Genomic DNA, 25,038 nt, shown 5'->3' on the forward strand with positions numbered 1-25,038 from the left:
CTATTTCTGATGGTTGGATTTATGTGAAAATATGTTCTGGCAAATTTAAAGTTATAAAAGTAACAGAAAATTAAAATTTCTATAAGCTATTTATGAAAATTATCAGAATCCTGCAGAGTTTTGGATCAGTTTCATCTCAAGCCAGTGTTGAGGGTTTGTAAGGAAGAAAACTGCAGTGTGACTGAATGGGCTTGAGAGATTGTGTGCACCTACGGTGTTATTAGCAGCCATATGTGCTTCAAAATTAAATAGGGTTAAAAATAGCACAATGGCTTACAGTGATGAAAATGTTCCCACAAGGCCACGCAACCAGAAGGTAGCTTTCATTTTCTAGTAATAGTGAATGATCTGCTTGGATTCACCCACATTAATTTCCCCATGTGACCTACAGACATTGACAATATGAAGGCCAGGGTTCTGAGTTGTATCTGGTATTTATGGGACCTGTGCATCTGCTCTTGGGCTTTTTTGGTTACAGGATGATTCTCCTTGAACAGAATCAAAGAAACAAAACAAGTCCAATCTGACAAGTAGGAATGGACCCCCTTCTGATGGCCTGGGACCCCTCCAGTTGATGGGATATAAAACAAAGCTTGTGGATCTTTTGTTCTTCTGTTTGACACCCCACTTACTGGAGTGCACTTTCCATGGATGGAAAATAATGAAATATAGTAACTAAATATTAATATTAATATTACTTTTAAAATTTAACATAGTGGATTTATTTGGGGTGTTTTTGATGTTGTTATTTCATTTGTTTGCTTCATTATTTTCTTTAATTTCTTTCTCTAAGACTTTTGGGGGCTTCAACAAATTTTGTTCTCACTTTGTTTTTCTCTTATTCAATAATAGGGGGGTTTAGTGACATATGTTACAAGCTTACCAAAGTTTGATCATGTTCTTCTCTCAGGAACAATAGTTTAAACAGCAACAACATAATAAAAGTTTAATCTCACCTTTTTTTTAGAATAAAGGGGAACTCCAAAATTTAAGAATCCTGTTTTGTTTTGTTCTGTAATAACACTAATTTAGCCCCAAGTGCATGAAGAAACTATTATGTTTATTAGGTTGTCTGTCTTTGGTCTGCCATATGCCTTGCCCACTGCAGACAGGAGTAAACATTCACTAACTAAGGAAATAAAGTCTATTATATTTTCAGGATACAGTAATCCTAAATTGGTTTTCTTGATAAGCAGGTGCTGCTTCTAAATTCTCTAAGCTGCCTTTTTTTCTTTGAGCTTTTAGTAGAAAATTTTTCAGTTACATTTCAGATCAGATTTCCTAGAATCCAATCATGATACATATCAACTTTCTTGAATTTGTTTACATTTCTTTTTATGACTTGATTCTACTATAGGTACATCATACTTAAAGCTACTATTTGAATGTGAATGACATTCAAATTACTTAGAACTACTAAAATATTTTACAGTTTTCACATAACTCCCCAAACTTAGCACTTCAAAATAAGTGATTCAATTTAAAAAAGTCACATGTAACAAATAGACCAGGCTTGTATCTGTGTGTATTTTACTAAAGTGGATCATTAATTTTATACAATCTTTTTTGTTGTTGTTGTTGTTTGTTTGTTTGTTTGTTTTGTTTTATTCTTAATTCGGGAAAACATTCCAAAGCATTTTAAGCACTAACGTATCAAGTTCAAAACATTACATATTAGTTTTCTGTCACTATGACCAAATACCTGAGGGGATCAATCATTTTGACTCACAGTTTTAGAGGTTTCAGTCCATGGTCACTTTGCCCTGTTGCTTTGGCCCTGTAGCAGCATGGTACATTGTGGCATGATGGAGGGGCCAGTTTACCTTGTAGCAATCAGGAAGCAAAATGAGAGAGGAGAGGAGCAGGGACACCAGTATCTGTTTCAAGAGCACACCCCAACAACATAACCACCTTCCACTAGACCCCACCTTCTAAGGGTTCCACCACATCCCAGTAGCGCAACAGGCCAGAAACCAAGCCTTTGACACATAGGCCTTTGGGGGACATCTGAGATGCAAACTATAGCACCTTGATAATGTAGAAAAGTCCCTCCCAAAAAGGATGTTCAGCTTTGCCCATCAGCTGTGCTGAGATTTCTTTATAGTTTTACTTCTCTTCCTTAGACATATAGCTCTACTTTGTTATTAAAAATATTCAATTTTGCTTGGGTATAATTGGTATGTCAATTGGTATATCTGTCTCACTTCCAACTTGTCCAAAGCACCTAAATCAGTGTAGCAACGTCATTTTGGAAGTTTCAAAGTATAAATGTGACCCTGGCTCCTGCAGGTATCCCAGAATTGAATGAAGTTTAATGCCATATGTAACTGAATGGGTTTTAATGTTTGTATAACACTGAGCCTCAGCAAGCAAGACAGGACAGTTTGGGACAAGACGTGTTTGTTTTACTGCTGTTGTCTTCAGGCTTTCAACTCCTACCCCATCTGTTCTCCAGTTCACCTTATCAGTAACACAGTTCTTTCTCCCCCTACAGCTAGCCAGGCACCAGACTCTCCTGATTCTGCCTCTCAGCATTTTATCTCATCAATTTCGCTGGTACCAGGAATCTGATTGTTGTTACTGCCCCCAGTCCCTTTTCTTAAACTCCTTCAGGGCTCCATTTATCTTCTACTAAATCCAAATGACTGCAGGAAAAACTCCTCTAGGACCTGACAGTCACCTGCCTGTCTGTCTTCATCATTCACTGTTCCCCCTTCTCATTCTCTGAGTACCAACCCTAATGAGCCACCTGCAACTCTTTGAAAACTCAAAAGTAAACATGCCTCTGTGCATTTACACCTGTCCTTTGATTTGCATGAAATACCTTGCATGTTTTTTATCCTGTTGCATTTATATTTCTTCATGTCTGCAGGAGTTCATAAGGGCAAAATCCATTTCTTCACCCTCTATTTTAGTTCTTAACAGAGCCTCTTAGATGGATGCTGGGCAAATGCTGCAGGGTGAGTTGAGTGAGTGGGAACAAATCAGATCCTGATTGGTGTTCCTGGTTATCTTCTTGGTGCCAATTTAATCTAAAAGGTTTCCTTCTTTCTCCTCTTCCCCTCTCCTTTAACCACCCTACACACCTCTTTCTAAGGAATCAACCTGAGTCTGTCTTGGTCGAAACCCTCAGTGGCTTATATTTCCTGCAGAATCCATTTCATGCTCCATATCATTTCCACCCTCTAGTGGTCAATCTTCAATCTACCTTTCCACTTGGATTTCTCAGGTTTTTCCTTGCCCACTCCAGACTTTAAACTAGGCTCTCTCTGCTCTTTTATCCCATATTGTAGCATATCACCTCTCTGGTTGTGTTCATACCATTCTTGAAGCCAGGTATTTCTTTGCCCCAGTCAGTGCCATGTGAATTAACAGTCAAAACATTCTATAATCAGAATTTAGAATTAATTTAGAATTAATTTTCAATTCTGTATATTTATTTTTTCCTCCATGAAGATATGTGTCACATTTTGCTTTTTATTATAGCTTTTGGTTTTTGCTTTACTTTTGCATGTCTTTATTTTAATAGATTATGAACTCATTGAGATAGGAGCTGAATTAGTTCAACCTTGAAAATCACAGGCAAGCCAGCTCTGTTCCTGGTCCCATCCAATAGTTATAGAGGGAAGATATATTTGGCAGACCTTGATTTGAATCCCTGAAATGCCACAAACAGTTGTAATCTCCATCAGTTCTTTCTCCCAGTTTCCCAGTTTATAATAGGAAGATAATAATACCCAATTTAAAACACGCTTATGCAAATTAGATGAAATAATGTAATATATAGCTTAAAACAATGACCCCTGGCAGAAATGCAATAAATGATTCTTATTACTTCTACTACTCTTACTATAGATATGGAATATTGGAGAATGATATTGTTTTGTTTGAGTTCTTAGTATTAATTACTTTCATTTAATTGAGTGACTGTAGCTAGAAATTAACCTTTAGCTTTGTTGTTAAACATAAACCCTTTTTATTATCTTACAATCTTCTATTGTTACTTAATTCTGGTATTGAGACATTCTGTGGGCAAAAAGCATTGCTTGCTTCTTCAGTTTTTCCAACAGAGGGCCCAATTGCTGCCAGCATCTGTGAAAAGAAGAATTATGCAAACTTTAAATCCTCTTTATCCCAACTTTCCCCATGCCATTTTGCAGTAGAGTCTATGAATTGGATTTCCCATCATTAGAGTTATTAAACCCTGCTTTGTGGTGTTGGAGGAGACACTGGAGCAAGAGAGGGGCTTCTTTGTCCTGGAAGGTATCTTAACACATCTTATTCTCCCACTTTGGTTAACTTTTGGTGTGCTCTTTCAGAACCTGGACAGGTGGTGGAGTCAGAATACATAATCCATGTACCAAAGAAATGGCTAAAATTAAAGTTAATCAAAGAGAAGGACATCTAATTATATTATGCATTTATAAATTGTTAGGCAAGATGTTGTCCAGATCATTCTTTGAATAACATGATCATACTTATTATCAATTAGTGTTTCTCCAGTTTGAAATTATGGAAGATTATTCAGTGTGAGGAAATTCCTGTCTTGTTTCTCCTTTCCCAGTTGAAATAATAAAGAAAGAAATAGCAATGGAAATCAAGTTAGACCCCGATCTGGCAGGTGAATGACATGTTGCCAGAGACCAAAATATCAAAAGAGAGAGGATCAGTGTCAGTTTTGCCGGTAATATTGATGGCGATAATGGTGATGGGCATAGAAAGCATGTACTAGGCAAATTGTCAGGCAGAATGTGAAACAGTGTTTTTTTTTTTTAATTTTATGCAGTTTTCTTAAAGATCCCTATGAAGCGAGTATTACCATTTTTATGTTTTCTAGATGAATAAACTACTTCAATAGGGAGTCTTATCCAATGTCACATAGCTTATGAAAGGAGCAGGACTTAAGCTGATGTTGACCTAACCCATAGCCAGTCCTCTTCATCTCAGTCCTCTCTGGAGGTGAGAGTGAGTCTTACAAGACCTTTTCTCTAGAGAGTGAAGAAATCATCCACCAACCTGACCTGGAGTCTTCAATGAAGGGGATTTACATATTGACAAGGGAAAACCCTTTGCTATAAATCTGTTATTAGAGTAACCCCATTATAAGCTTCAATAGGAAAGGGAGGAAGAGAAAATATATGATTCTGATGCTGTGTTTCCTAAAGCCAATTCCTGGGGGGCCACCTCTTTCAGCAATCTCATTCCAATAGATTGCAACTTTAGACTGCAAAGTCTAACTAGAGAATAACAGTGTGGTTACAACTGCTGTGTGTGCCTTTTGACCCTAGGTGGAGGAGGAGAAACATTGGGTTACTACTTAACATTTGAATGATAAAACCCCATCCAACAACTCAGAGAAGTGAGGCTTCTAACAGACCTGAAGCTTTGTCTATTAGACATAGATGTTAAATGAGTTTGACCTGTAACAATTTTACTTTTAGCTTATCCCTTAGCACCTACAGCCTGTCGTTATTAGTTATTCAATTAATATCCCATTTGACAGGTTCTCTAAGAGTTAGCAAAATCATTGCCCCAAAGAATACACATACTCATAAAGTACTAAATGGCCTTATTGATATGGTTCTCCCCCAAAAAAAACAGAACAAGAAATTCAAAACTCTCTCACACACACACAAACTCCCCCCCAGTGAAACTCAATGTTACCATTGAAATAGATTTCCCATACCATATATATATAAAAGAAACAATACATTTTATTGATTCTAAGATATTTTCACATTGTAACATGTTTGAAATAGAAATTCTTCTTACTCAGGGACCTATTACAAATATATACAGTTATGAAATGGTGGTAATGCATAATATCCCATTTAAAACATAGGAGGGAAGAAGTCATTTCTTCTTAAATCTTTATGGCTTTGGATCTCATGCAGTAAAACTCAGAATTGTCCCACAGACTACACGGCTCACTGTGATCCAATCCAATCACCTACCACCTGTCTGACCCGTCTTGAGTCTCCCCTGTTCCTTCTCACTGTGCTGAAGCTGTACTGGTCGCCTTGTTCTAGAAGAACCAGTCATGCTTCCACCTGAGGTCAACTGCCTTCTTGATTTCTCTGCCAGGATCTCTTTCCCATTTAGAATGCCATGGTTCACTCACATGTCTCCTTAGAAATTTACTCAAATGTTGATTTCTTATTCTGGTTTTCTTTGGTCACCTTATCTGAAGTTTGAGTAACATTTTCTATCGAGTTTTTTTGTTTCATTTATCTCTTTAGCTTGCATTACTGGCTGATAGTTAATATTTTATATTGCTTATAGATTCTCTCTCCCCAGCAGAGTGAGTATAAGCTCTACTAAAGCAGGGATTTTTGTCTATTATCTTCAGTACTCATTTTCCAGGTCCTAGATGAATGCTTGGTACAGTCAGGAAGCTATACATATATACACAGTCTCACACACACACACACACACACACACACACACACACACACACACATATAAACAATATGAATAAAATATATAAGTATGTAAAATATATTAGTCTGCCACATATAAAGAATAAGTGGACTGCATGCTTAGTTTAGTAGGTAAGATAGGGAGGGGTGTAATTACCACACTAAACCTTCCTAATGGACCTTAGATTTGGGGTCCAGCATCTTGAGATATAAACCTGTCTCTGTTGCCAGTTATCTGAGTAAAATTGTTCAAGTTAATCCCTGGGCCTCCAGGCTGGACAACATGATCTATGTGAATGCTATAACATGTCAGTTAATTGAGCTTTCTTAAAAGCAATTGAAGACTGGGAAGATAAATGAATGAAACTACATCTTTTAACAAATAATTATTGTCACAATAATAATAATTATTGTCACCCTAATGAGAGTGTTAGTATAAAAGAATTTTGAAATAATTTGTTGTTCAATTTCCTTCTTTTCGTAAATAGTGAAACTGAAGCCCAGGGTTGAAAGATTTACCAAGATTAAGTGCTACTCAATGGCCCTGACCAAATTCAGTGTTCTTTTTACTTTAACTAATACATGTGATAAATACTGGTAGCTTTTTAAAATGTTATTCTCAAGCTGTTTTGATATCATGTTCTACTTACATTCGATGAATTTACCTCATGGCAAGACTACATAGATCAATTTCTGTCTCTTTGTGGCTTACTTCAGCTTACAGAAGAGATTGGAAAACTTGAAGATAAAGTAGAATGTGCTAATAATGCCCTGAAAGCAGATTGGGAAAGATGGAAACTAAATATGCAAAATGATATCAAGTCAGCATTTACAGATATGGCTGAGGAGAATATTCACTATTATGAACAGGTAAGTGGTGCTACTTCATACTGCTTTTTTTTTTTTCCATGCTGCTTTGTTTTTAAAGCATTATATTCTCTTTCACTCACTACTATCCTATGTTGAAAGAGTCAATTTTAAGATCCTGTTGTCCCATTGAAAAATTCCTTTGCCAACTCAGGTACAGTGGAGTTATTTGTTACCAGTTTGTTTTGTGTTTTTTTCTTGGTTTCTTACATTGGAAGGATTTGAAATCTTTGAAAACATTTGGTAATGCTTCCTGGTGACTCACCTGTCTCATTCTCCTCCCTTTCTCTTTCTCTTTCCTATATTGTAAAGTGCAGAAGGAAAAGGACAGAGATTGGATAAGCAGAAAATCGATTCAGGGCCTATACCTTTAACCCTATATCCCTGCTATCTCTAGCTTAGATAGCTGCTCAAAACTCAACCACAAAGGAGTGTACTATTCTATTAGTGAAAGAGAAACAGTTTTTGAGGGGTTAAGTGGTGATACTTCATACTGTTTTTTTTTTTCCATGCTGCTTTGTTTTTAAAGCATTATATTCTCTTCTACTCTTTACTATCCTGGGTTGAAAGAACCAATTTAAATTCTTTTAAATTCTTAAGTCATCATTTTAAAATTCTTATCATTTTTCTTTCCAAACAATTATTTTTCGTTTTATAACTCTTTCTCAAATGAATTTTATAATACTGTTGCTTTTCTCTACCCTGCATATTCTAAACATTCTTCTTTAAATATTCTTATTTTAAATATATGTCTTTAACCTTATTTCTTGGTGAATTAATAAATACATGAAATTGATAAATTAAGGAAATTATATTTTAGTCTGGAGTGATTTTCAGTATAAGGTATTTTAAATTGAAATGTTCATTTTGAAAGATTAACTGATATTTTCATATTAACAAGAAGAGTTAACTGGGTACTTCCTATCCCCTCCTGCCCACCTGTGTGGGCACCTGGAGTATACAAGGCAAACACAATTGCAATTATTTCTCATGTAGTTGTAGTCAAATATGGAAAAAGTTAATGAAAAAAAGAGATCATGTTACAGTAGTATAAATTTCAGTGTAGAAAGTCATTGCAGAGGCATCTCACCTAATGTAAAAGGAATAAGGAAGTTGCCTCGAAGAATGTTTAAACTGATACCCGAATGATGAGTAACAGGTTGCAAGACAGAAAGATGTGTGAAAGAGCACTGTAGAGCGGAAAAGAAATACAGACCAAAGCACAGAAGTGAGAGAGACTTATGTTCATGTAACTGAGGCTTATTTCTGGAGGAAGGAAATGTAGTGTTCAATTGAAAGATTAGGCTGAAGATGGCATCATGAATTTTTAGTCTTTTGTCATTCATTCTAAGGGAAATGGGAACCATTAAAGAGTTTCCAGGAGGCAGGACTTGCCTTGTCCAGGGATCACTCTGGTTGTATGTGAATCGGGGTAAAGCAACACTGGCTGTGCTGAGCCTGTTTGGAGGAGGCTGCTGCAGCATCCCAGGCAGAGAAGTGAGCTGACCTGGGGTTTCATGGTAGTGCACAAGATGTTAGTGAACAGTGTCAAGGGATTTTTTTTTCATGGGTAGAATTAGAAAGATAATTTTCAATCTCTTTTTTTTAGTTTTGTATTCTGCATTAAATTTAAGTATCTAAAGGAATTCCCATAAATCTCTGATTTTTGAGTGATTTAAAAATATTTCTCTTTTTATCAACATAGGGTTTTGTTATCACCTGTTTAAATCCTCAGTAGTAACTACCTCTCTTTTATGGTAAAACCTGCATATACTTATATTTCCGAATTAAATGACAATCAGCAAGATAATTTATTTAAAAAGTCCTCAAAATTAGAATATGCAATATATTATACATGATTATTATTATAAAATATAAGTATATTAAGGTTTAAAAATTGCATGATATATAAAACCAATGTATTTAAATGATAACGTCTGCCAAAATTTTCAAATTTGGACCTTTTTTTTTTAATGTTCAGATTCATCAAACTCTGACTAAAATGTTTGGGTTTTGACTATACTTCTTATATAAGTATGCATTTTGTCATTCTCATAGATTAAATTCAGTTTATACAAAACACTGTTTTCTTAGAAACAATTAGCATCACTGTGTCATGTTGCAAATTTTATTCTTCATAGCAGTTTACAGTTCTTAACATTTCCCCAAGTGAATTATATTTCCGAATGTAACTAAAAATTTATCAACTGCATAGCATCTTGGATATATAAATTTGGAGGTGTCATTGATTTTATTTAGTGTAATTTCAAAAGATCCCTACTTCTTCAGTTATTTGTTGTTGGTTTTTTTTTTTTTTTTTGGTCTTGGTTTTTTTCATGTTAAAAAAATTTTAACATGTTTGTCACATCCATCCACTAAAGCATAGTAAGGGGAGTTGGAGTCCTTAAATAATCAATGATTCTTAATTAGCAGAAAGAATATGAGGCCTAAACATTGACAATCTGCTGTTATCTATTAACTTCAGAATGTGCCAGATATGCAGGGAAGTGAAATGTTTCATTTTGCTATTCCTTGCTTAATTTAGTCATATTCTAATGGAAGTACTTCCTATTTCATCTATATTTACTTAGATAAGTCCCCAAAGGGGTCTGCTTTTAGTATGATAAATAAATGGGGCGTAAGAATTTGCCTTTGGATTTACTTGTGTGAAATAAAATGATCACAGCTTGTTTACAACTTAAAATTTCTATATCAAGGGAAAAAATGAAAATCAGATTTACAACTATGAGATAAGGATCTATATGAGATTCCAATTATTGTCGTATTGAAAGGTTGTATTTAAACATATGGATTTATTAGTAGATAGTTGACTGCAAATACAGAATTGGTGTCTTGGACTAAACTTTAAATAGTTAAAGTGTTATTCCCATTCTGTTCTATATGACTAATAATTAAGAATGAATTTATTGAGACTGTAGAAAAACAAGAATAACAACACAGTAAAACCCAAAATCCAACTCAACAGGGTGAATAATTTCAATATATGGCCATGGGGCATTTAGGAGTAGGGAGTCATTCTGAGAAATATGTCCTTAGGTGATTTCATAGTTGTGCAAACATCATAGAGTGTACTTACACCAACTTAGATGACTGTGATATCACTAGGCACTATAATTCTGTGGAGCCACGATTCTATGAGGTCTGTCATTGATTGGAACATTGTGTGACATTTGATTGTACAACGGCACCCAGAGAGCCAAAGAAAATTATTTCCTGCTAATGTGAAAGGAATAGTGAAACAATAAAAATAAGACACATTGGATAAAGTACATAGATACTTTTAATTGTTCCCCCATGGGTACAAAAGAGAATTGCTGTTGCTGTTATTCATGCTAACAATGAAGAGGCTTCAGAGGATGTGATCCTTAGCAGATAAAATGAATTAGAAGAGTGTGTTCTTATGAAAGCTCAACTTTAATGTCATGAAATTTTCTTAACTATCCTATGTCCTCTTACAAATGGATGTTGAATGGTTATTTGAGACACAGTCTTGCTTAGTTGCCACAGTTGGACTTGAGCTTGTAACCCTCCTTCCTGAATCTCCCGAATAGTTGGAATTTAGAAGAGGGTGCTGCTACACCTGGCTCAGATTCTTAACACATGTCTGCTAATTTACCATTTCTAAGTAGCTAGTATGATCATCCCTGCCCTGTGTATCACACACAGAATCTCACTGTAACTTTCTAAGCCCCAGCCCCACCCATCTCACCCAAGTTTCAAGTAATATCAATATTTTAGTGATAATTTTTGACAAATCAAGCAGTTTGTACCTAAGTGAATTTAATGAAGGATAATAGCTTAGTCCTTTACATAGCTTATTTTAAATTATTAGTAAATATGTGGGAGTCCTTGTTTTATAGACTATTTTTCTGGTCATAAAATTTATACATGCTCACCAAAACAACAACAGCAAAAATTAAGTAGGTATACTAATGAATAAAGAAGAAATACTAAATGCTTATAAGCCTATCTCTTAAAAGAGTGGTACTTGAATATTAACTAAAAAAATTACTATTTGAAATTAAATATTAAAACTTTTCTGCATGGTCATTTCTAAATGTGTTTATATGTTGATATAAACACATTAATTTTCTGTCATGATGATTAAAGTGAATAGATTATTTTGACTTTCATATTTTCTAATCTTCTTGCATACTTTTTTCACATGGTTACAATCTTCATATGATACATTGTATTACTATATTTTCATTTGCTTAGGTAATTACAAATAGTGAAACATCATAAGTAATACTAGTAAGCTAGATGTGATGATGGACACCGGTAGTTACAGATACTCAGGAGGCTGAGACAGGAGGATCACTTGAGCCCACAAGTCCAAGACCAGCCTGGGCAACAGAGTGAGACTCCCATCTCAAAAAAAATAAATAAATAACCAATTATAAATAACTATTAATATTAGCTTTTTAAAAACTTGCTTGGCATGCTTGGCAAGAATTTCAAGAAATAACTCCATCAATGGATATTACATTTCAAATGCTACCAGTCTTATTTAAAAATGTAATTTACTTCAAGCAAAATCCTTTAAGATTTGATTATCATCAAAGCACTATGGGATATCCAAATTCAAGCTTCTATCTTGCCTATAGTAGGTTAAAGTTTATTAGGAAAGAATAATATATATTTTCACTTGACTAATACAATTTATAATAATGTGTTAACTTTTTTAATGGAAGAATATTTGAATTTATTTGCTTGAATTGTAAAGGACAGACCTACTAGAAAGATTTGTGCTTAGTAGATGGCAAAAATATTTATATGGACATCTAGGAGGCAGGAAATCAATTATAGTGAAGTATATTCTCTAGAAGAAAAATAGACTAATACTTCTCTAAAATCCAAGTCCAGTTATTGATGGGTCATTTAAAATTACAGAAATTTTTTTAAAAGTATGTCTCATTGCAGTCCTTCAACTAAGTAGTGGATGGACATTGAGTATCCAAAAGTTTCTTCAAGTATAGTTGTATTTATTTAGAAATTTATTCTGTATTATTTTGGTAAAATAGTAAATTCTAGTGAAGAGGTAGTTTGTTTTAAATTCATTCTCATCCTACATACTTTAAACATTTTGGGGGTTTTGTGAACATTTACTAGAAAAGAAACATTCTGATTGTATGAGGTTAATCTATATCAATAATAATTATAAAATTGTTACCTAAGGAAGATTCTGATGGGTAGCATTTAGATTTTGTCAGAAATGTCAATCTTTTGGATGTAGAAAATCAGAAAATTAACTTTTTGAAAGGAATGATTAGCAGACCAGCCTCTAGTGTAGTTAATTTGCTAGTTAGTTCTAACTATCAAAGTAGAACTGCCATTAACCTAGGGAGAAAGTCCCCCCCCCTTTTTTTCCCCAAAATCTAAGAGGGAAAGCAATGGAAAGAAACCTTGGCCATTCTCAGTCATATTCCCTAGAATTTAGTAAAGTGGCTTTAAAAATTATAGAAAAGCTAGTTATACTTTCAAAGTCATCGACTTTAAAAGAGAACATGACTTAAGAGGAGTGAGCAGTTCTGAAAAGTGAAGAGTGAGGCAGATAAAGAATGAGCTCTGATTACACCTGTGGACCAGGGACTGTGACTGTGAAGATGAAAGAGGGGGTGCAGTCCCAGATGAATACAGAAAAGAACAGGAAGTGTCAAGGAGGGCAGTTCAGGAGGAAGTGAGGTTTGGAGGGAAATAGTGGAGAACTTCCCAACAGTACCAGAGTCAAATCAGAGTGGGTGTGAGTAACCCTTTGGAAGCAAAAAAAAAAAAAAAAAAACTTCTACAATAACTGTAACAAAATTAATAAAATGAGTCCCTTATGGAAACTGAGCAAATGGAGTTGCCTCATGTCTATTCCACTCCTTCTTTCTCCATAAAGAAGAATGCAAGTATGTGTTGAAAAGGTTCAGCAAACACACAAAAAAAGAGGTAAGTAAAATCTAGTATGTTTGAAGAGATAAAACAAAAACTATACATTTCCACAAAAAGAGATGGCTGGGCATGTTGTTTATTTATTTTTTCAATGAGTGGGATAATAATCCTTCCTTTACTGTCTGGAAAGCAGTGCTTACAGAGCCCCAGTTGAAGCCCTACATTCTACACTGACTCCTGGAGGGAAGATTGACAGGTTTCCACGTAGCAGGCCAAGTTTCTCTCCTAAGTTAATACTAAATATAGCTGCAGAATGGTGGGAATACTGGAACAATGACACCTGTTTCCAGAGTAGCTGACTTCCTCTGTAATTTGTGATGTGTGCTGTACACAATCACCCGATAATACTCAACTCTTTGTGAGCAGCCTGTCTTGGAGAGAAAGGATGGAAGTGGCAGAGGTTATATCCAGATGGAGTTGTTTAGTTCTGAGCCAAAGGAATGACAGGTAGTATCTAGGTTTTCTTTTAAAATTTTGGAAAAGTGGCATAATAGATAGCCTGTATTAAATCATTTTTTTTATATTGGCTCTCTTAGGTTAAATCTGAGTAAAGGGGTACCTTCGTTAAACTCCCTTTCCTTATACAACCAAGGTTAATTAGAGTTGGATAATCCAGAATTATCTAGGACAGGAATTTTTCAATCCATATCAGGGTGCTTTTTATTTTACCTAACAATTACAAAACCCTAACTTAAACCCTTAGACTCGGCAACAGAAATTTTTTGATGATGCTAAAAACACTCCTTCACAAAAGAACAGTCAGTGTCTTTGGTACCATATGAAGAATGTCTGACAACTACGTTATACATCCTGGCATGAAGAGAGCCCAATCATGTGTGGATTAGGTTTCCTGCAAAGCAAGCATACCTGCTTGAGAGGCTCAGAGGCTTACAAATTTTCCAATCTGTTACCTCCTTGAACTCACATTAGTTAGTCTTCTCCATTGGAGGCACTTACTAGAAGCCTGAATGCCTGGGTTAGGAGATTCAGGCTGTGTCACACTATTTCTGAGCGAACCACCCTCAGACATTGTCGTCTTCATCAAAAGGGAAATATCCACTTTTCATCATCTTAATGCCATTAAAAAGCAATCCATTGATAGCTAGGCACTTTCTCGAGTTTGTTCTAAAGAAATCAACCGTGATTCATCTTGTCCTCCTTTTTACCATCTTGTATCATAGACATCATTTTATTATCGAGCAAGACTGTCTTATTTCAAACAGAATCTAGAAGTTTATGATATAAATGAGTAGACCACAAGAATAAGAGATGAAATAGCCTCATAAGGCCTTAGAACTTTGAAACTTTGTGTTCTTACTAAGGAGAGACTTCACCATTGACCATGTATCCAGAATCATCAGTGGATGATTTTTTATTTTAAACCTTTTTGGACTGCTCCTAGTAGGCTGTTGCGGTCATCTGTTACTGGCTGACTGTTGGTGGGAAGGAGGTATCTTTGGAGACTAGCTACCTCAGAGAGCAGGAAACTGCCTTTTCAGTTTGACAGATTGTTACTAGGAATTTTGGATAAATGAAGAAATAAGAATTATAATCTGAACTCAAGGACATCTGCAATTAAGATTAGATGATGATTTCTGTTCTAAATTAGATATTCAAAAGTCATAGCTACAGCTCTACATAACTGTGTAACACTTTTATTATGTCTAATATAAATCTGGAAGATTTTTGTTTTGTAAGTTTCTACTTTCTTAAAAACTTCTATTAAAATATTCTTATCACTCCCCTGTATTCTATAATATAATTATATCTCAGTTATCTGTGCAAATGAAATTAAGCTTCGGTTTGAAATGCACATTTACACCATAGCAGTGACAGTCTACCCATCCTTTGGATCAAATGCATTTTTTGTGAAGTTAAATTAATCAGAGATTTGAATGGAAGGGGATTAGAAAAAGAAATGGTTTAACACACATGTTCATGATACAATGCATGATTCAACATCTTGAATAAAGAGTTGAATTTACTAATGAAAAATATTAGAGTTGTGTATCATGATGCTGCTGGCTAGTCATATGTCTTAACATGTCCTCTCTGCCCATTTGAATCTGGCAAACAAAGATTTTGACACTTTTTCCTTTGTCCCTCAGCTTGCCCCATTCATACACTCACCCTTCACAAATCTTTAGGAGGCTAGAATAAGAACACATAATACTTTAAAACGATGTGCTTCAAACCAGAGTTGTACTTTGATACATTTTCCAGTAATCTAAAGCTAAATGTGCTGTCTTTATATTTGTTGTATTTCAGTAAATGGTTAAATAAAAACACATACACCCAATCCTGAAGTATTTATTATTAAACTGGACAAATTTCATGCAACTGACTTGTTCTATGTCAAAAATAGTGATGCTAGAGTATATAGAAAGCATGAGTTGAAAAGATATGAATTCAAATTTAGGCTTTTATATGAATCCCTCCTATAAAGATTTTCCATATTTTAGATCTTTTGGAACACAAATGTATCCCATGTGTAAAAATGAGAGGAAATGGTATAAATTACATCTAGGGATCTTTCTATCTTTATCAGATTTTAGGGTAGACATCTTCAGAGCAGTACTACAGAATAATAAATAAATGGACCACAAGATGGCGTTTGTAGCTAATGAGTCCTTCTGCAATCTCTGTTGCTGTCATTTTGAGTATTATTGTAGTGTTTACAAATGCAAACTTATCACTCACATTCCTGGGAGATGTATAAAAGTAATTTTAGGAAAATATGCAAATTATGATTTTAAAGTTACAGATACTTCTAAAATTATAAATTGGCAAATGATTCTCAGAAGTTGAATTTAGGCTTTTCCAAAAATGAAATTCAATAGATAATTTGAGCTATTGTAAAATAATAGAAATTTATTTTCTCTATCAGAATCATCTTTGCTTTCTTTCCAGGCTTATTATATAGTTCAGAATTTCAAAATATGCAGCTCCTGAAAGTTTTCATTAGTATTCCACATCTTAAGTTTTGGTGATAAAAGGCATTATTAATATGTTATACACATATTATCCTTATTATATGATCTATAATTTTTATTTGTGCTAAATAACTTTGCAATGATAGTGACCTATTGTAAAAATAATTATGAATTAGAACTTCACTGTTTCCTTAAATGTAGGTGATATCATCTGTTCCCAAGTTCGTTTAAATCAACATTAAAATACTTAGGGACACTGAATTATATTTCATATTGTTAGTTTGTTGAGAATGATGCAATTATCATGGTACTCTCTAGATTAGTGGAGAAAAATAGAAACACAACAACTTTTGACTTAAAATGGTTTTAATGGAAATATATAGTAAGGTTTGGCTTTTATCATTTTACAATGATAAGTATCATTGTTATTATTTTAGGCAAATTTCTAGTTATTTTATTAATGTAGTCATACGTAGGTCATACTTTACTAATTTTGACTTATGTGATAATTTGGATGGAACTAAGTTTTCCAGTAGCTATTTCCATGAACAGGTGAGCTTTACCTGTGGAAATATCACATGTTGGCGTTTGCCCATGGTGGCTAAGAGGATGGGTTTTGGATTGGCATAACTTGTGACTTTGAGCACAGTGACCTTTCAGTGATTCTCTTTCATCTTCTTCAGTTATCCTCAGTATCCTCTTCTATCAAGTGAACTTAGTAATACCTACCTCATCATAGATTTACTGGGTATTAAAATGTGCTTGTACATATGTGTGTGTGCAATGGGATATGTGAAGATGAAAGAAAAGTTTTAGAAGCAAAGTTTAATATTCCCAGTGAGTCACCAAATGTAAGTTGATTTTAAACTTTCTTGTTTATTAATATATTTCCAGGAGTTTCAACTAGCATACATCTCAAGCCACTAATTTTATGTGAGCCTGTAATTGCCAATATATAAAATAGGTTTTAAAGTTGCTAAATGAATGAATGAAAAGCATTTCTCACTCCGTATCTTGTACATAATAAGCATTCAGTAAATGTAGGTTAGTATAGTAATAAAGCTGTAATGGTGATTGAGAATATTTATCATATTTATCATACTTATCTTTAGAAACTATTTATAATGATAATTATTTTACAAATACAATAGTTAGAAGGGGGAGGTACAATTTAATGCTTGCCGCATTCCATACTGAGTCAAACTATGTATGTTATTAGCTTTTTGTTGCTGTGATTAAAATCCTACACTTAGAGGAGCTATGGTTGGCTGGCTCAAAGGTAGGAATATGATGGTGGAAGGGCCTGGCAGAAGAAAACTTCTCAGCTCATGGCAGACAGGGAACAGAGAAAGATAATGAAGGAGCCAGGGAAGATAAACCCTCCAAGGCATGCCTCTCCTGACCTACTTCCTCTATATCAGTCCCAATGGTTAATTCAGCTATCAATGGAATAATCTATCAAAGGGATCAGTCCACTGATAAGGTTAGAGCCCTTATGGTCTAACCATTGTCCAAAAGTCCTATCTCTGAACCTAGTTGGATTGAGGACCATGCTTTCAGAGCATGAGCCTTTGGGGACATTTCAGATCCAAACCGTAGCACTAATCCTATAGATGCCTGTTAATAAATTGTATGTGATCTCATTTGTTGCCTTCCTGTTGACTACAGGTAAGCTCTGGAAACTTTTAAGTTTAGTTCTGGGAAGAAACTTAATGTAAACACATAGTCTAAGCCCCTTTTCTGTGAGTAGGCAAATAGGCCTAGAAATATAAAGAGATTTGCCTACAGTCAGTCACACTATGGGATAGAACGTCCTCATACCCCATGAGCCTGAGAAAATATCAGTATTAATTCTTATATGTGGACACTCCCATGGGCAGTTGTATTGTATCTAGAGTAACAACATCAATGTCACTATTTATTCTTAAGAAAACTCAATCATTTTGTGGGACCACTACCTGCTTATAAGAACTGAAGAGACTTTTACCCCTTCTTATGGTAAAAAGTCATCAGTACCTCTGCTGAAATGAAGAGGTTTGTTTTTAAAACTAAGTTTGTCTTGGAATTAAAGTTTCATTTTCCAAGTGTTCCATCTTTGTGTTTGAGATGTTTTTAAACATGTAGAGGAGCTTAAGGTTTTGCTTCCCAAGGATGTGTTTCCCTAGCCCTTCTGGCTTGCTGGTTGTCTTTGGATTCTCTCCTTCCAGAGAAGTTTCAACGTTAACCTTTGACTACTGGAGCCATCTGGGAAAAATAAGCACTGGATTTTCACTTAAGGGGCATTTGAAATAAACTTCTTTTTTAGTCACTCTAAATCCTGGATAACAGCATGCATGGCATATTTATCCAGTATCTTTACCTGGAACTGAGGAGGAGCATTCCCCATGGTTTCATATGGGGAAGGGGGAGGGGTAGGGGTGTACAATGTGAACATAATACTGTACTCTAGAATCAGTTTTCTTAACTAAAATTGGGATGACCTGATTTCATCAGAGCATTGTTACATCAAATGGAATAATATGAATGGAAAATGAGAACTCTTTATTCAAATGAAAGTGGAGCGCCTTTTGTTGATTTTTCCTATAATAATATGAGAATCTCAACTAGAATGAGCTGACTCGTAAACTAGTAAAGGTCAGGCTAGCACCGATACTGGGTATTTTCACTTATCACTCTGATTTTGACTGATGTTAACTAGCCTCATAGATTGTAATGATTTTAAAATGGGAATAAAGGCAAAGCCACATTATTAGAAACAACTCTTTAAAAACTGTAACTTGGAAATGAAGGCTAGTCTCACACTCAGTTTTAAGATTTTTTTTGTTGTTGTTGATTTAATGATTATTTGAATCCTTCAATGATCACAAAGCCAAGCACAGTAGTAGGTACTCACTGAACTTAGCAGAAGAAGACAGAATAAAGAGAGTTTAGAATTAACTATTTGTGGGGCTGGGGATGTGGCTCAAGCGATAGCGCGCTCGCCTGGCATTCGTGCAGCCCGGGTTCCATCCTCAGCAACACATGCAAATAAAGATGTTGTGTCCACTGAAAACTAAAAAATAAATATTAAGAAATTCTCTCTCTCTCTCTCTCTCTCTCTCTCTCTAAAAAAAAGAAAAAGAATTCACTATTTGTTATTTCTAAAAGATGTGTATAAACTTTACACATGTGCAAGAAAGATACCAGGTAACTCAGCTGATTATTGAACATTGGTTGGAAGGGGCAGTTGAAAAATACGATTTTTCATTTAGTAAAAAATCTTCTAAGATTCCAAAATCTTGATCTAGTAGCATCAGGAGTGACATAGTTCAGGGTCAAATCCTCATTTTGCAGGCCCAGATCTTCTTCAGTCAGCATCCAAAGTGTAGATCAGGCTTGTTTGGCAAAACTTATCATTAATAAGTTTAGAGAGCAATAGAAATCAGGATGTCAATTTATTAGTGTTCAGGTAGAATATAGTTTCTGTGATGACCAGTATTTTAGCATCAGTCATTCAATACTTTCCTTCTCTGTTGTCATATGACTTCATTTACTGAGCACCTGCCACATAACCTGCTATGTATTAGTGTAGTTGTCTTCAAGAAAGGAATAATTTCTAAGAAATATATAGAGAATCAATATACACAACCTTTTATATACTCTTTCCTAAAATTTGATCAGCCTATTGCCTCTGTAGTCAAACATTTTCTTACCTCCTCTTCCAAAATTGTTCTTTTTCCACTATGTAAAAGAGAGAGAGATCTTGTCTTGCTTGCCAGTGACTTTGTAAGTGTATCCCAGTGATAGTTCAGGCAATTGGTTACTTCCTATTTGGTGACAATAAACATTGACTATCCTATATATTTGTACTTAACATCATAATTGTACTACTTTAACCATTTGAGCCTTGGCTTTCTTATCTGTAAAATAAGATTTGTAATAGTTATTATCATATTTAAGAAAGTAGTATGTAAATTAACTGTTATAATGCTTGACCAAGTATTCATATCAATATAAGGGAGTTGTAGTGTTATTTCTGTTGTTATTACATATTAGTGGTTCTATCCATTTAGTATTTCAAAATACATAAATCTTTCTGACTCTAGTATGGAATATGGTAAGGGAATAATAGTTCAGTACCAACTTTGTCTCTTTTACGAGGTATCACTGTCCTTTTCAGTACTTACTTTAGAAATGAAAATGCTCATTCTCAACACTAGTAGACGTGGATGGCTAATGAAGTTAACATAGTTGAACCAGAATCTGATGATGATGGAAGTATGTTCCCTTGATGAGTAGTGCCATCTTTGGTGAAATTTGGATTGGTTATTTGACAGGAATTCTAAAGAGAACAGAAGCCTCAGAATTTATTCTGAATTTTATTTCAGGGACATTTATAAGTTTGTTTAAATGTTTGACAGTTATCAAAAAGATATGAGATCTTCTGAGCAGTGAGTGCTTTAGGCTGCCTTGCAGGGTTACTGGCTGCTAGATCTTGTGTGCATTTGCAGAGAGACCAGAAAGCTGAAGCAGAAAGAAGGTGAAGGGGTTCCCCAGATGTGAATTATGACTCCGCTCTCTATCTATCTCTATCAGCCCTCCCAACCCATTTAATAGTTTTCTTTGTTTTGTAAGCTTCTAGATAGATTTCTTTTTTGAGAGAGAGAGAGAGAAAGATAATTTTTTAATATTTATTTTTTTCAGTTTTTGGTGGACACAATATCTTTATCTTATTTGTATGTGATGCTGAGGATAGAACCCAGCACCCCGCGCATGCCAGGCGAGCGCGTTACCACTTGAGCCACATCCCCAGCCCTAGATAGATTTTTTAAAAGTTAGTTTGGTATCTTTGCATTTACTTCATACTCTATACTGGAAGTTTGGTAAAGGAGATTTTTATTTGTAAAGCTGAGGTTTTAATTTCTTTTTTTCTTGGCATTGAAAATAAATAAAATACTAACAACAGTTAATATTTATTGCATGTCTGCATGTAATGTTAACTGTAGGAATTTTATAGATATTCTTCCTCAGCATGTGGAATTCCTATTCCTAATTTGTTGAGAAACTTTTAAAAAAAAATCAGGAAAAGATATTGGAATTTGGAAATGTTTTTCCTGTCTATGCTGAGATGATATCGAATTTAATATAGTCAATTATGTTGGTTGGTAGTTGATGATTAGTCCAACCTTATATTTTGAGGAAAGTTCTCATTTGGTTGTGATGTGTAATTCTTTAGATATATTAAGGGATTTGATTTGCTAAAATCTTGAGATTTTTTTGCATCCATGATTATGAATAAAGTTGGTTGCTCATTTTCTTTTCTTGTAATGGCTTTGGGTTTTTTTCCAGTTGAAAAGCTCTCCTATATTTTGTTTTTCTGGAAGAGTTTGTGTAGAATTAGTATGCTTTCTTCCTTAAGGGAGTTATAGAATTCATCAATGAAGAGTTCTGGGCCTGAAGTTGTCTTTGTGGAAAGATATTTACTGCAAATCTAAATTCATGTGGGCTATCTGTATCTTATGGAATGAGTATGGTAGTCTGAATCTATTGAGCATTGAGTCCATTTCATCTATGTTTTCAAAAGTATGGACATGAAGTTCTTCACAATATTTCCTTTTTTCCCTTAGTAGAATTGGAGCTGACATTATGCCTTTCATTCCTCACCATTGATAATTCATACCACCTATTTTTATGATCAGTATGGCTAAAAATTTATCAATTATAGTAATCTTCTCAAGACATTCAATATTTAGTTTCTTTATTTTTCTCTATTATTTTTCTTTTATCTTTCATTGATTTCCACTGATCTTTTCTGGGGTTTTCAGTTGTTGTTTTGATTTGGTTTTTTTTTTTTTTTTTTTTTTTGGTGTGTGTTTTAAATTTTCAAAGTAGAAATCAGAGTCATTAGTGTAAGACCTTTCTTCTTTTCTAATGTAGGTGATTAGTGCTGTTTCTATATGTACTATGTTTTTGAACTATTAACAGTTTTTGATATGTTGACACGGGATTATTTATAATTGTCCTACTTGGATTTTAAATATTTGGTGTTTTTCATATAGTTATTACCAACTTCTAATTTAAATCCATTATATTCAAAGAACATAATTCATACTACTTGAATCTTTTAAAATTCATTGAGATTCCTAATATGATTCAGAATATGGACTATCTTGCTAACTGTTATATGTGTACATTAAAGAAAAATGTGTGTTCTGTTTTTGTTCTATTGATACCAGTTAGGTCAACTTGATTGAAAATGTGATTCAAATCTATTTTATTGCTTTTTTCCTCAGCATATTCTATCAAACATAAGATGGGTATGAAAATCAATAATAATTATTTGCCTTTCTCCTTGTATTTCTGTCAATTTTGTTTCACAGATTTTCAAACTTTCTCATTTTGTGTGTAAACATTTGAATTGTGTCCTCTAGATAAATTAACCCCTTTTATCATTGTGAAATTATCATTTTTACCTTTGATAATTATCTTTGCTCTAAAATCTACTTTTCTGACATTAATATAGCCATTCTAGCTTTTCTTTTGACATGTGTTACATGATATATATTTTTTCATCCTTTTAATTTTAATCTATTTGTGTCCTTTTATTTAAAACTGTTAGCAATTTAAACAAAATTAATGTGGGTATTTTTTCATTCAGTAGACCATCTGTATCTTTTATTGTGTATCTGGTTGATTTAATTGATTGATTATTGATATGATTATGTTTGAGTCTTTTATCTTGCTGTTATGTGTGTGCATTTACACACACAAACACACACACACACACACACACACACACACACTTTTTTTTTTTGGTCCCATCTGTTCATTGTTCCCATTTTCCAATTTCTGCCTTATTTTGGCTTAATAGACTGTTTTACAGATATTCATTCTGTTGGTATATTAGGCATAACTCTTGTTTAATTATTTTAGTAGTAAAATAGCCAAGCATATTAACCAAATCTTACCACCCAGTCCCAGCAGATCATCATAATATAATTTATATTATAATAAGAATATTATAATATATTTGCTAACATTTTGAACTCTTTGTGCTAGGCATTCTGCAAAGAGATTTATACAGATTATATAATTTAGTTTTCACAATTGCCTTATCAGTAAGTACTGTTTTTAACCTGATTTATAGTTAAAGAAATGATAATAAAAGTTAATCAGCTTTCCTACGTTCTTCCGCGATGTGGTGGGATTTGCCTGCACAGGGCATTCATGCTTCCTTTCTGTTCTGTTCACCTGCCTAATGCCTCCTTATTTCCAAGTGGGTTCATCTTTTCATCTGTAACTTTGAGCTCTGTTTTCTCTCTTGACAATGGGGTAGCAGTGAATTATTTAAACAAAGTAACCCATGCTTATCTTTTAAGTCTAATATGTTTTAAGTCTGATTTAGCAATAGCATCCCTGGTTAAGATTGAAAATATGTGGGAAATGACGTAGATTCTGGTAGGCTGATGGGAGAGGGGAGTAGAGAAGATTGCTGTAGGGACAGATTAGGCAGGGTTTATGAATTCTTTGCACTCTGAAAGTGAACTTCTGTTGGTCTCCTCATCTGTGTTTCCGTTATTCAGTGCCTTGCTACGTGGGAGTCATTCCTTACATCACAGACTGACCTCCACTTGGAAGAAGACTCTGAAGATAAACTTTAATCCCATAAGATCTTCTATTTGGTCTTTGGGAGACAGCATCTATCAACCAAAGTTATTCTGTAAAGATTGGCTGTGCCCTGTATAAAGTGGATGAAAATGTTTCACACTGTCTGGAAAACCGACTGGAAAACTCAGGTATTCCAGGTCATTGACATGAATTTGGATGTATATATAGAGAAATCTATCTATATAGATATATAGATATATCTATATATCTATATTAAGAGAGATAGGTTTAGCTTAATTTTAATTATGTTCTTAAATTTATGTGCCAATAATTGCATATAGAGATTTTTTTTCTTAAATATTTGATGTGGAATATTTCATTTTAAATATGTTGTAAAGACTGAGTTTTAATAAAAGGTTTAATATGAAATGACTGGCTGTGGTGTATTCTTTTTCAATGGATAGCTCAAGACTCTGAAACATATTCTAATATGAATTCAGCTATGTTAACAGGTATGCTGTGCATTCATTTTAATTATAATTTTCTCTCAAATACTATTTACTTTTATATTAAGAATTTGAAGTAAATATCAAAAATTACTTAACATGAAAAATTAATAATAGCTCTTAAAATAATTGATTTGTTACAAGCTAACCAGTTTTTTCCTACACTTAAAAGATTAGTTTTCAAAAAGTAAATTTCAATTATTATTTGAGGTCTCAGAAATCTTGATGTAGTCTTATTCCTACCTGTAAATATATTCTATTTCTTTTGCCATATTTTACATACTCTTCACAACTCATATCTAGCCTTGACTTTTTAAGGTATACAGGGTTTATCAGGATTATTTTCCTATTCATTTAAGTGTCTCCCCTTTGCAAGGTGTTGTTGTAGGTGCTTGTGGTTCAGAGTGATGGAAAAGAACCACTTGCTCTCAAGGCTTAGATTCTGTTATATTGAATGTATAGAGTGATTTCATGTTAACTTTGTGGGTGTGAATTTTCTTATACCTGCAAGTGAAATTTCTGGGTCATGTCATATCTAAATGTAACCATTTCAGAAGCTGCCAGACTGTTTTCCAAATTGGCTGCACCGTTTACATCCCCATGCCCCCAGCAGTGTATGAGAATTTCAGTTTCTTCACAACATCACTGATACTTGTTAATATCTGACTTCTTTTGACTGTAGCCATCCTAATGGCATGAAGTGGTACCTCATTGTTGTTTTGATTTGCATTTTCATAATATATTTTTCATGTGTTTATTTGCCATATG

General features: G+C 34.1%; 1 protein-coding gene across 2 annotated transcripts in view; it reads left to right on the forward strand.

Moving 5' to 3' along the window:
• The window catches only part of Snx7 (sorting nexin 7), an 82,527-nt gene extending 58,334 nt beyond the window's left edge, over window positions 1-24,193 (forward strand). For both annotated transcript variants that reach the window (XM_078026803.1, XM_078026802.1), the window contains exons 8-9: window positions 7,137-7,289; window positions 23,740-24,193. In XM_078026803.1, coding sequence (XP_077882929.1) covers window positions 7,137-7,289; window positions 23,740-23,817 — 231 coding nt within the window. In that variant the 3' untranslated portion in view covers window positions 23,818-24,193. The remainder of the gene's footprint in view (window positions 1-7,136; window positions 7,290-23,739) is intronic.
• Window positions 24,194-25,038: the final 845 nt, after the last annotated feature.

This window comes from Ictidomys tridecemlineatus, chromosome 11 (genome assembly GCF_052094955.1).
Source record: "Ictidomys tridecemlineatus isolate mIctTri1 chromosome 11, mIctTri1.hap1, whole genome shotgun sequence".
Taxonomy (NCBI): Eukaryota; Metazoa; Chordata; class Mammalia; order Rodentia; family Sciuridae; genus Ictidomys; species Ictidomys tridecemlineatus.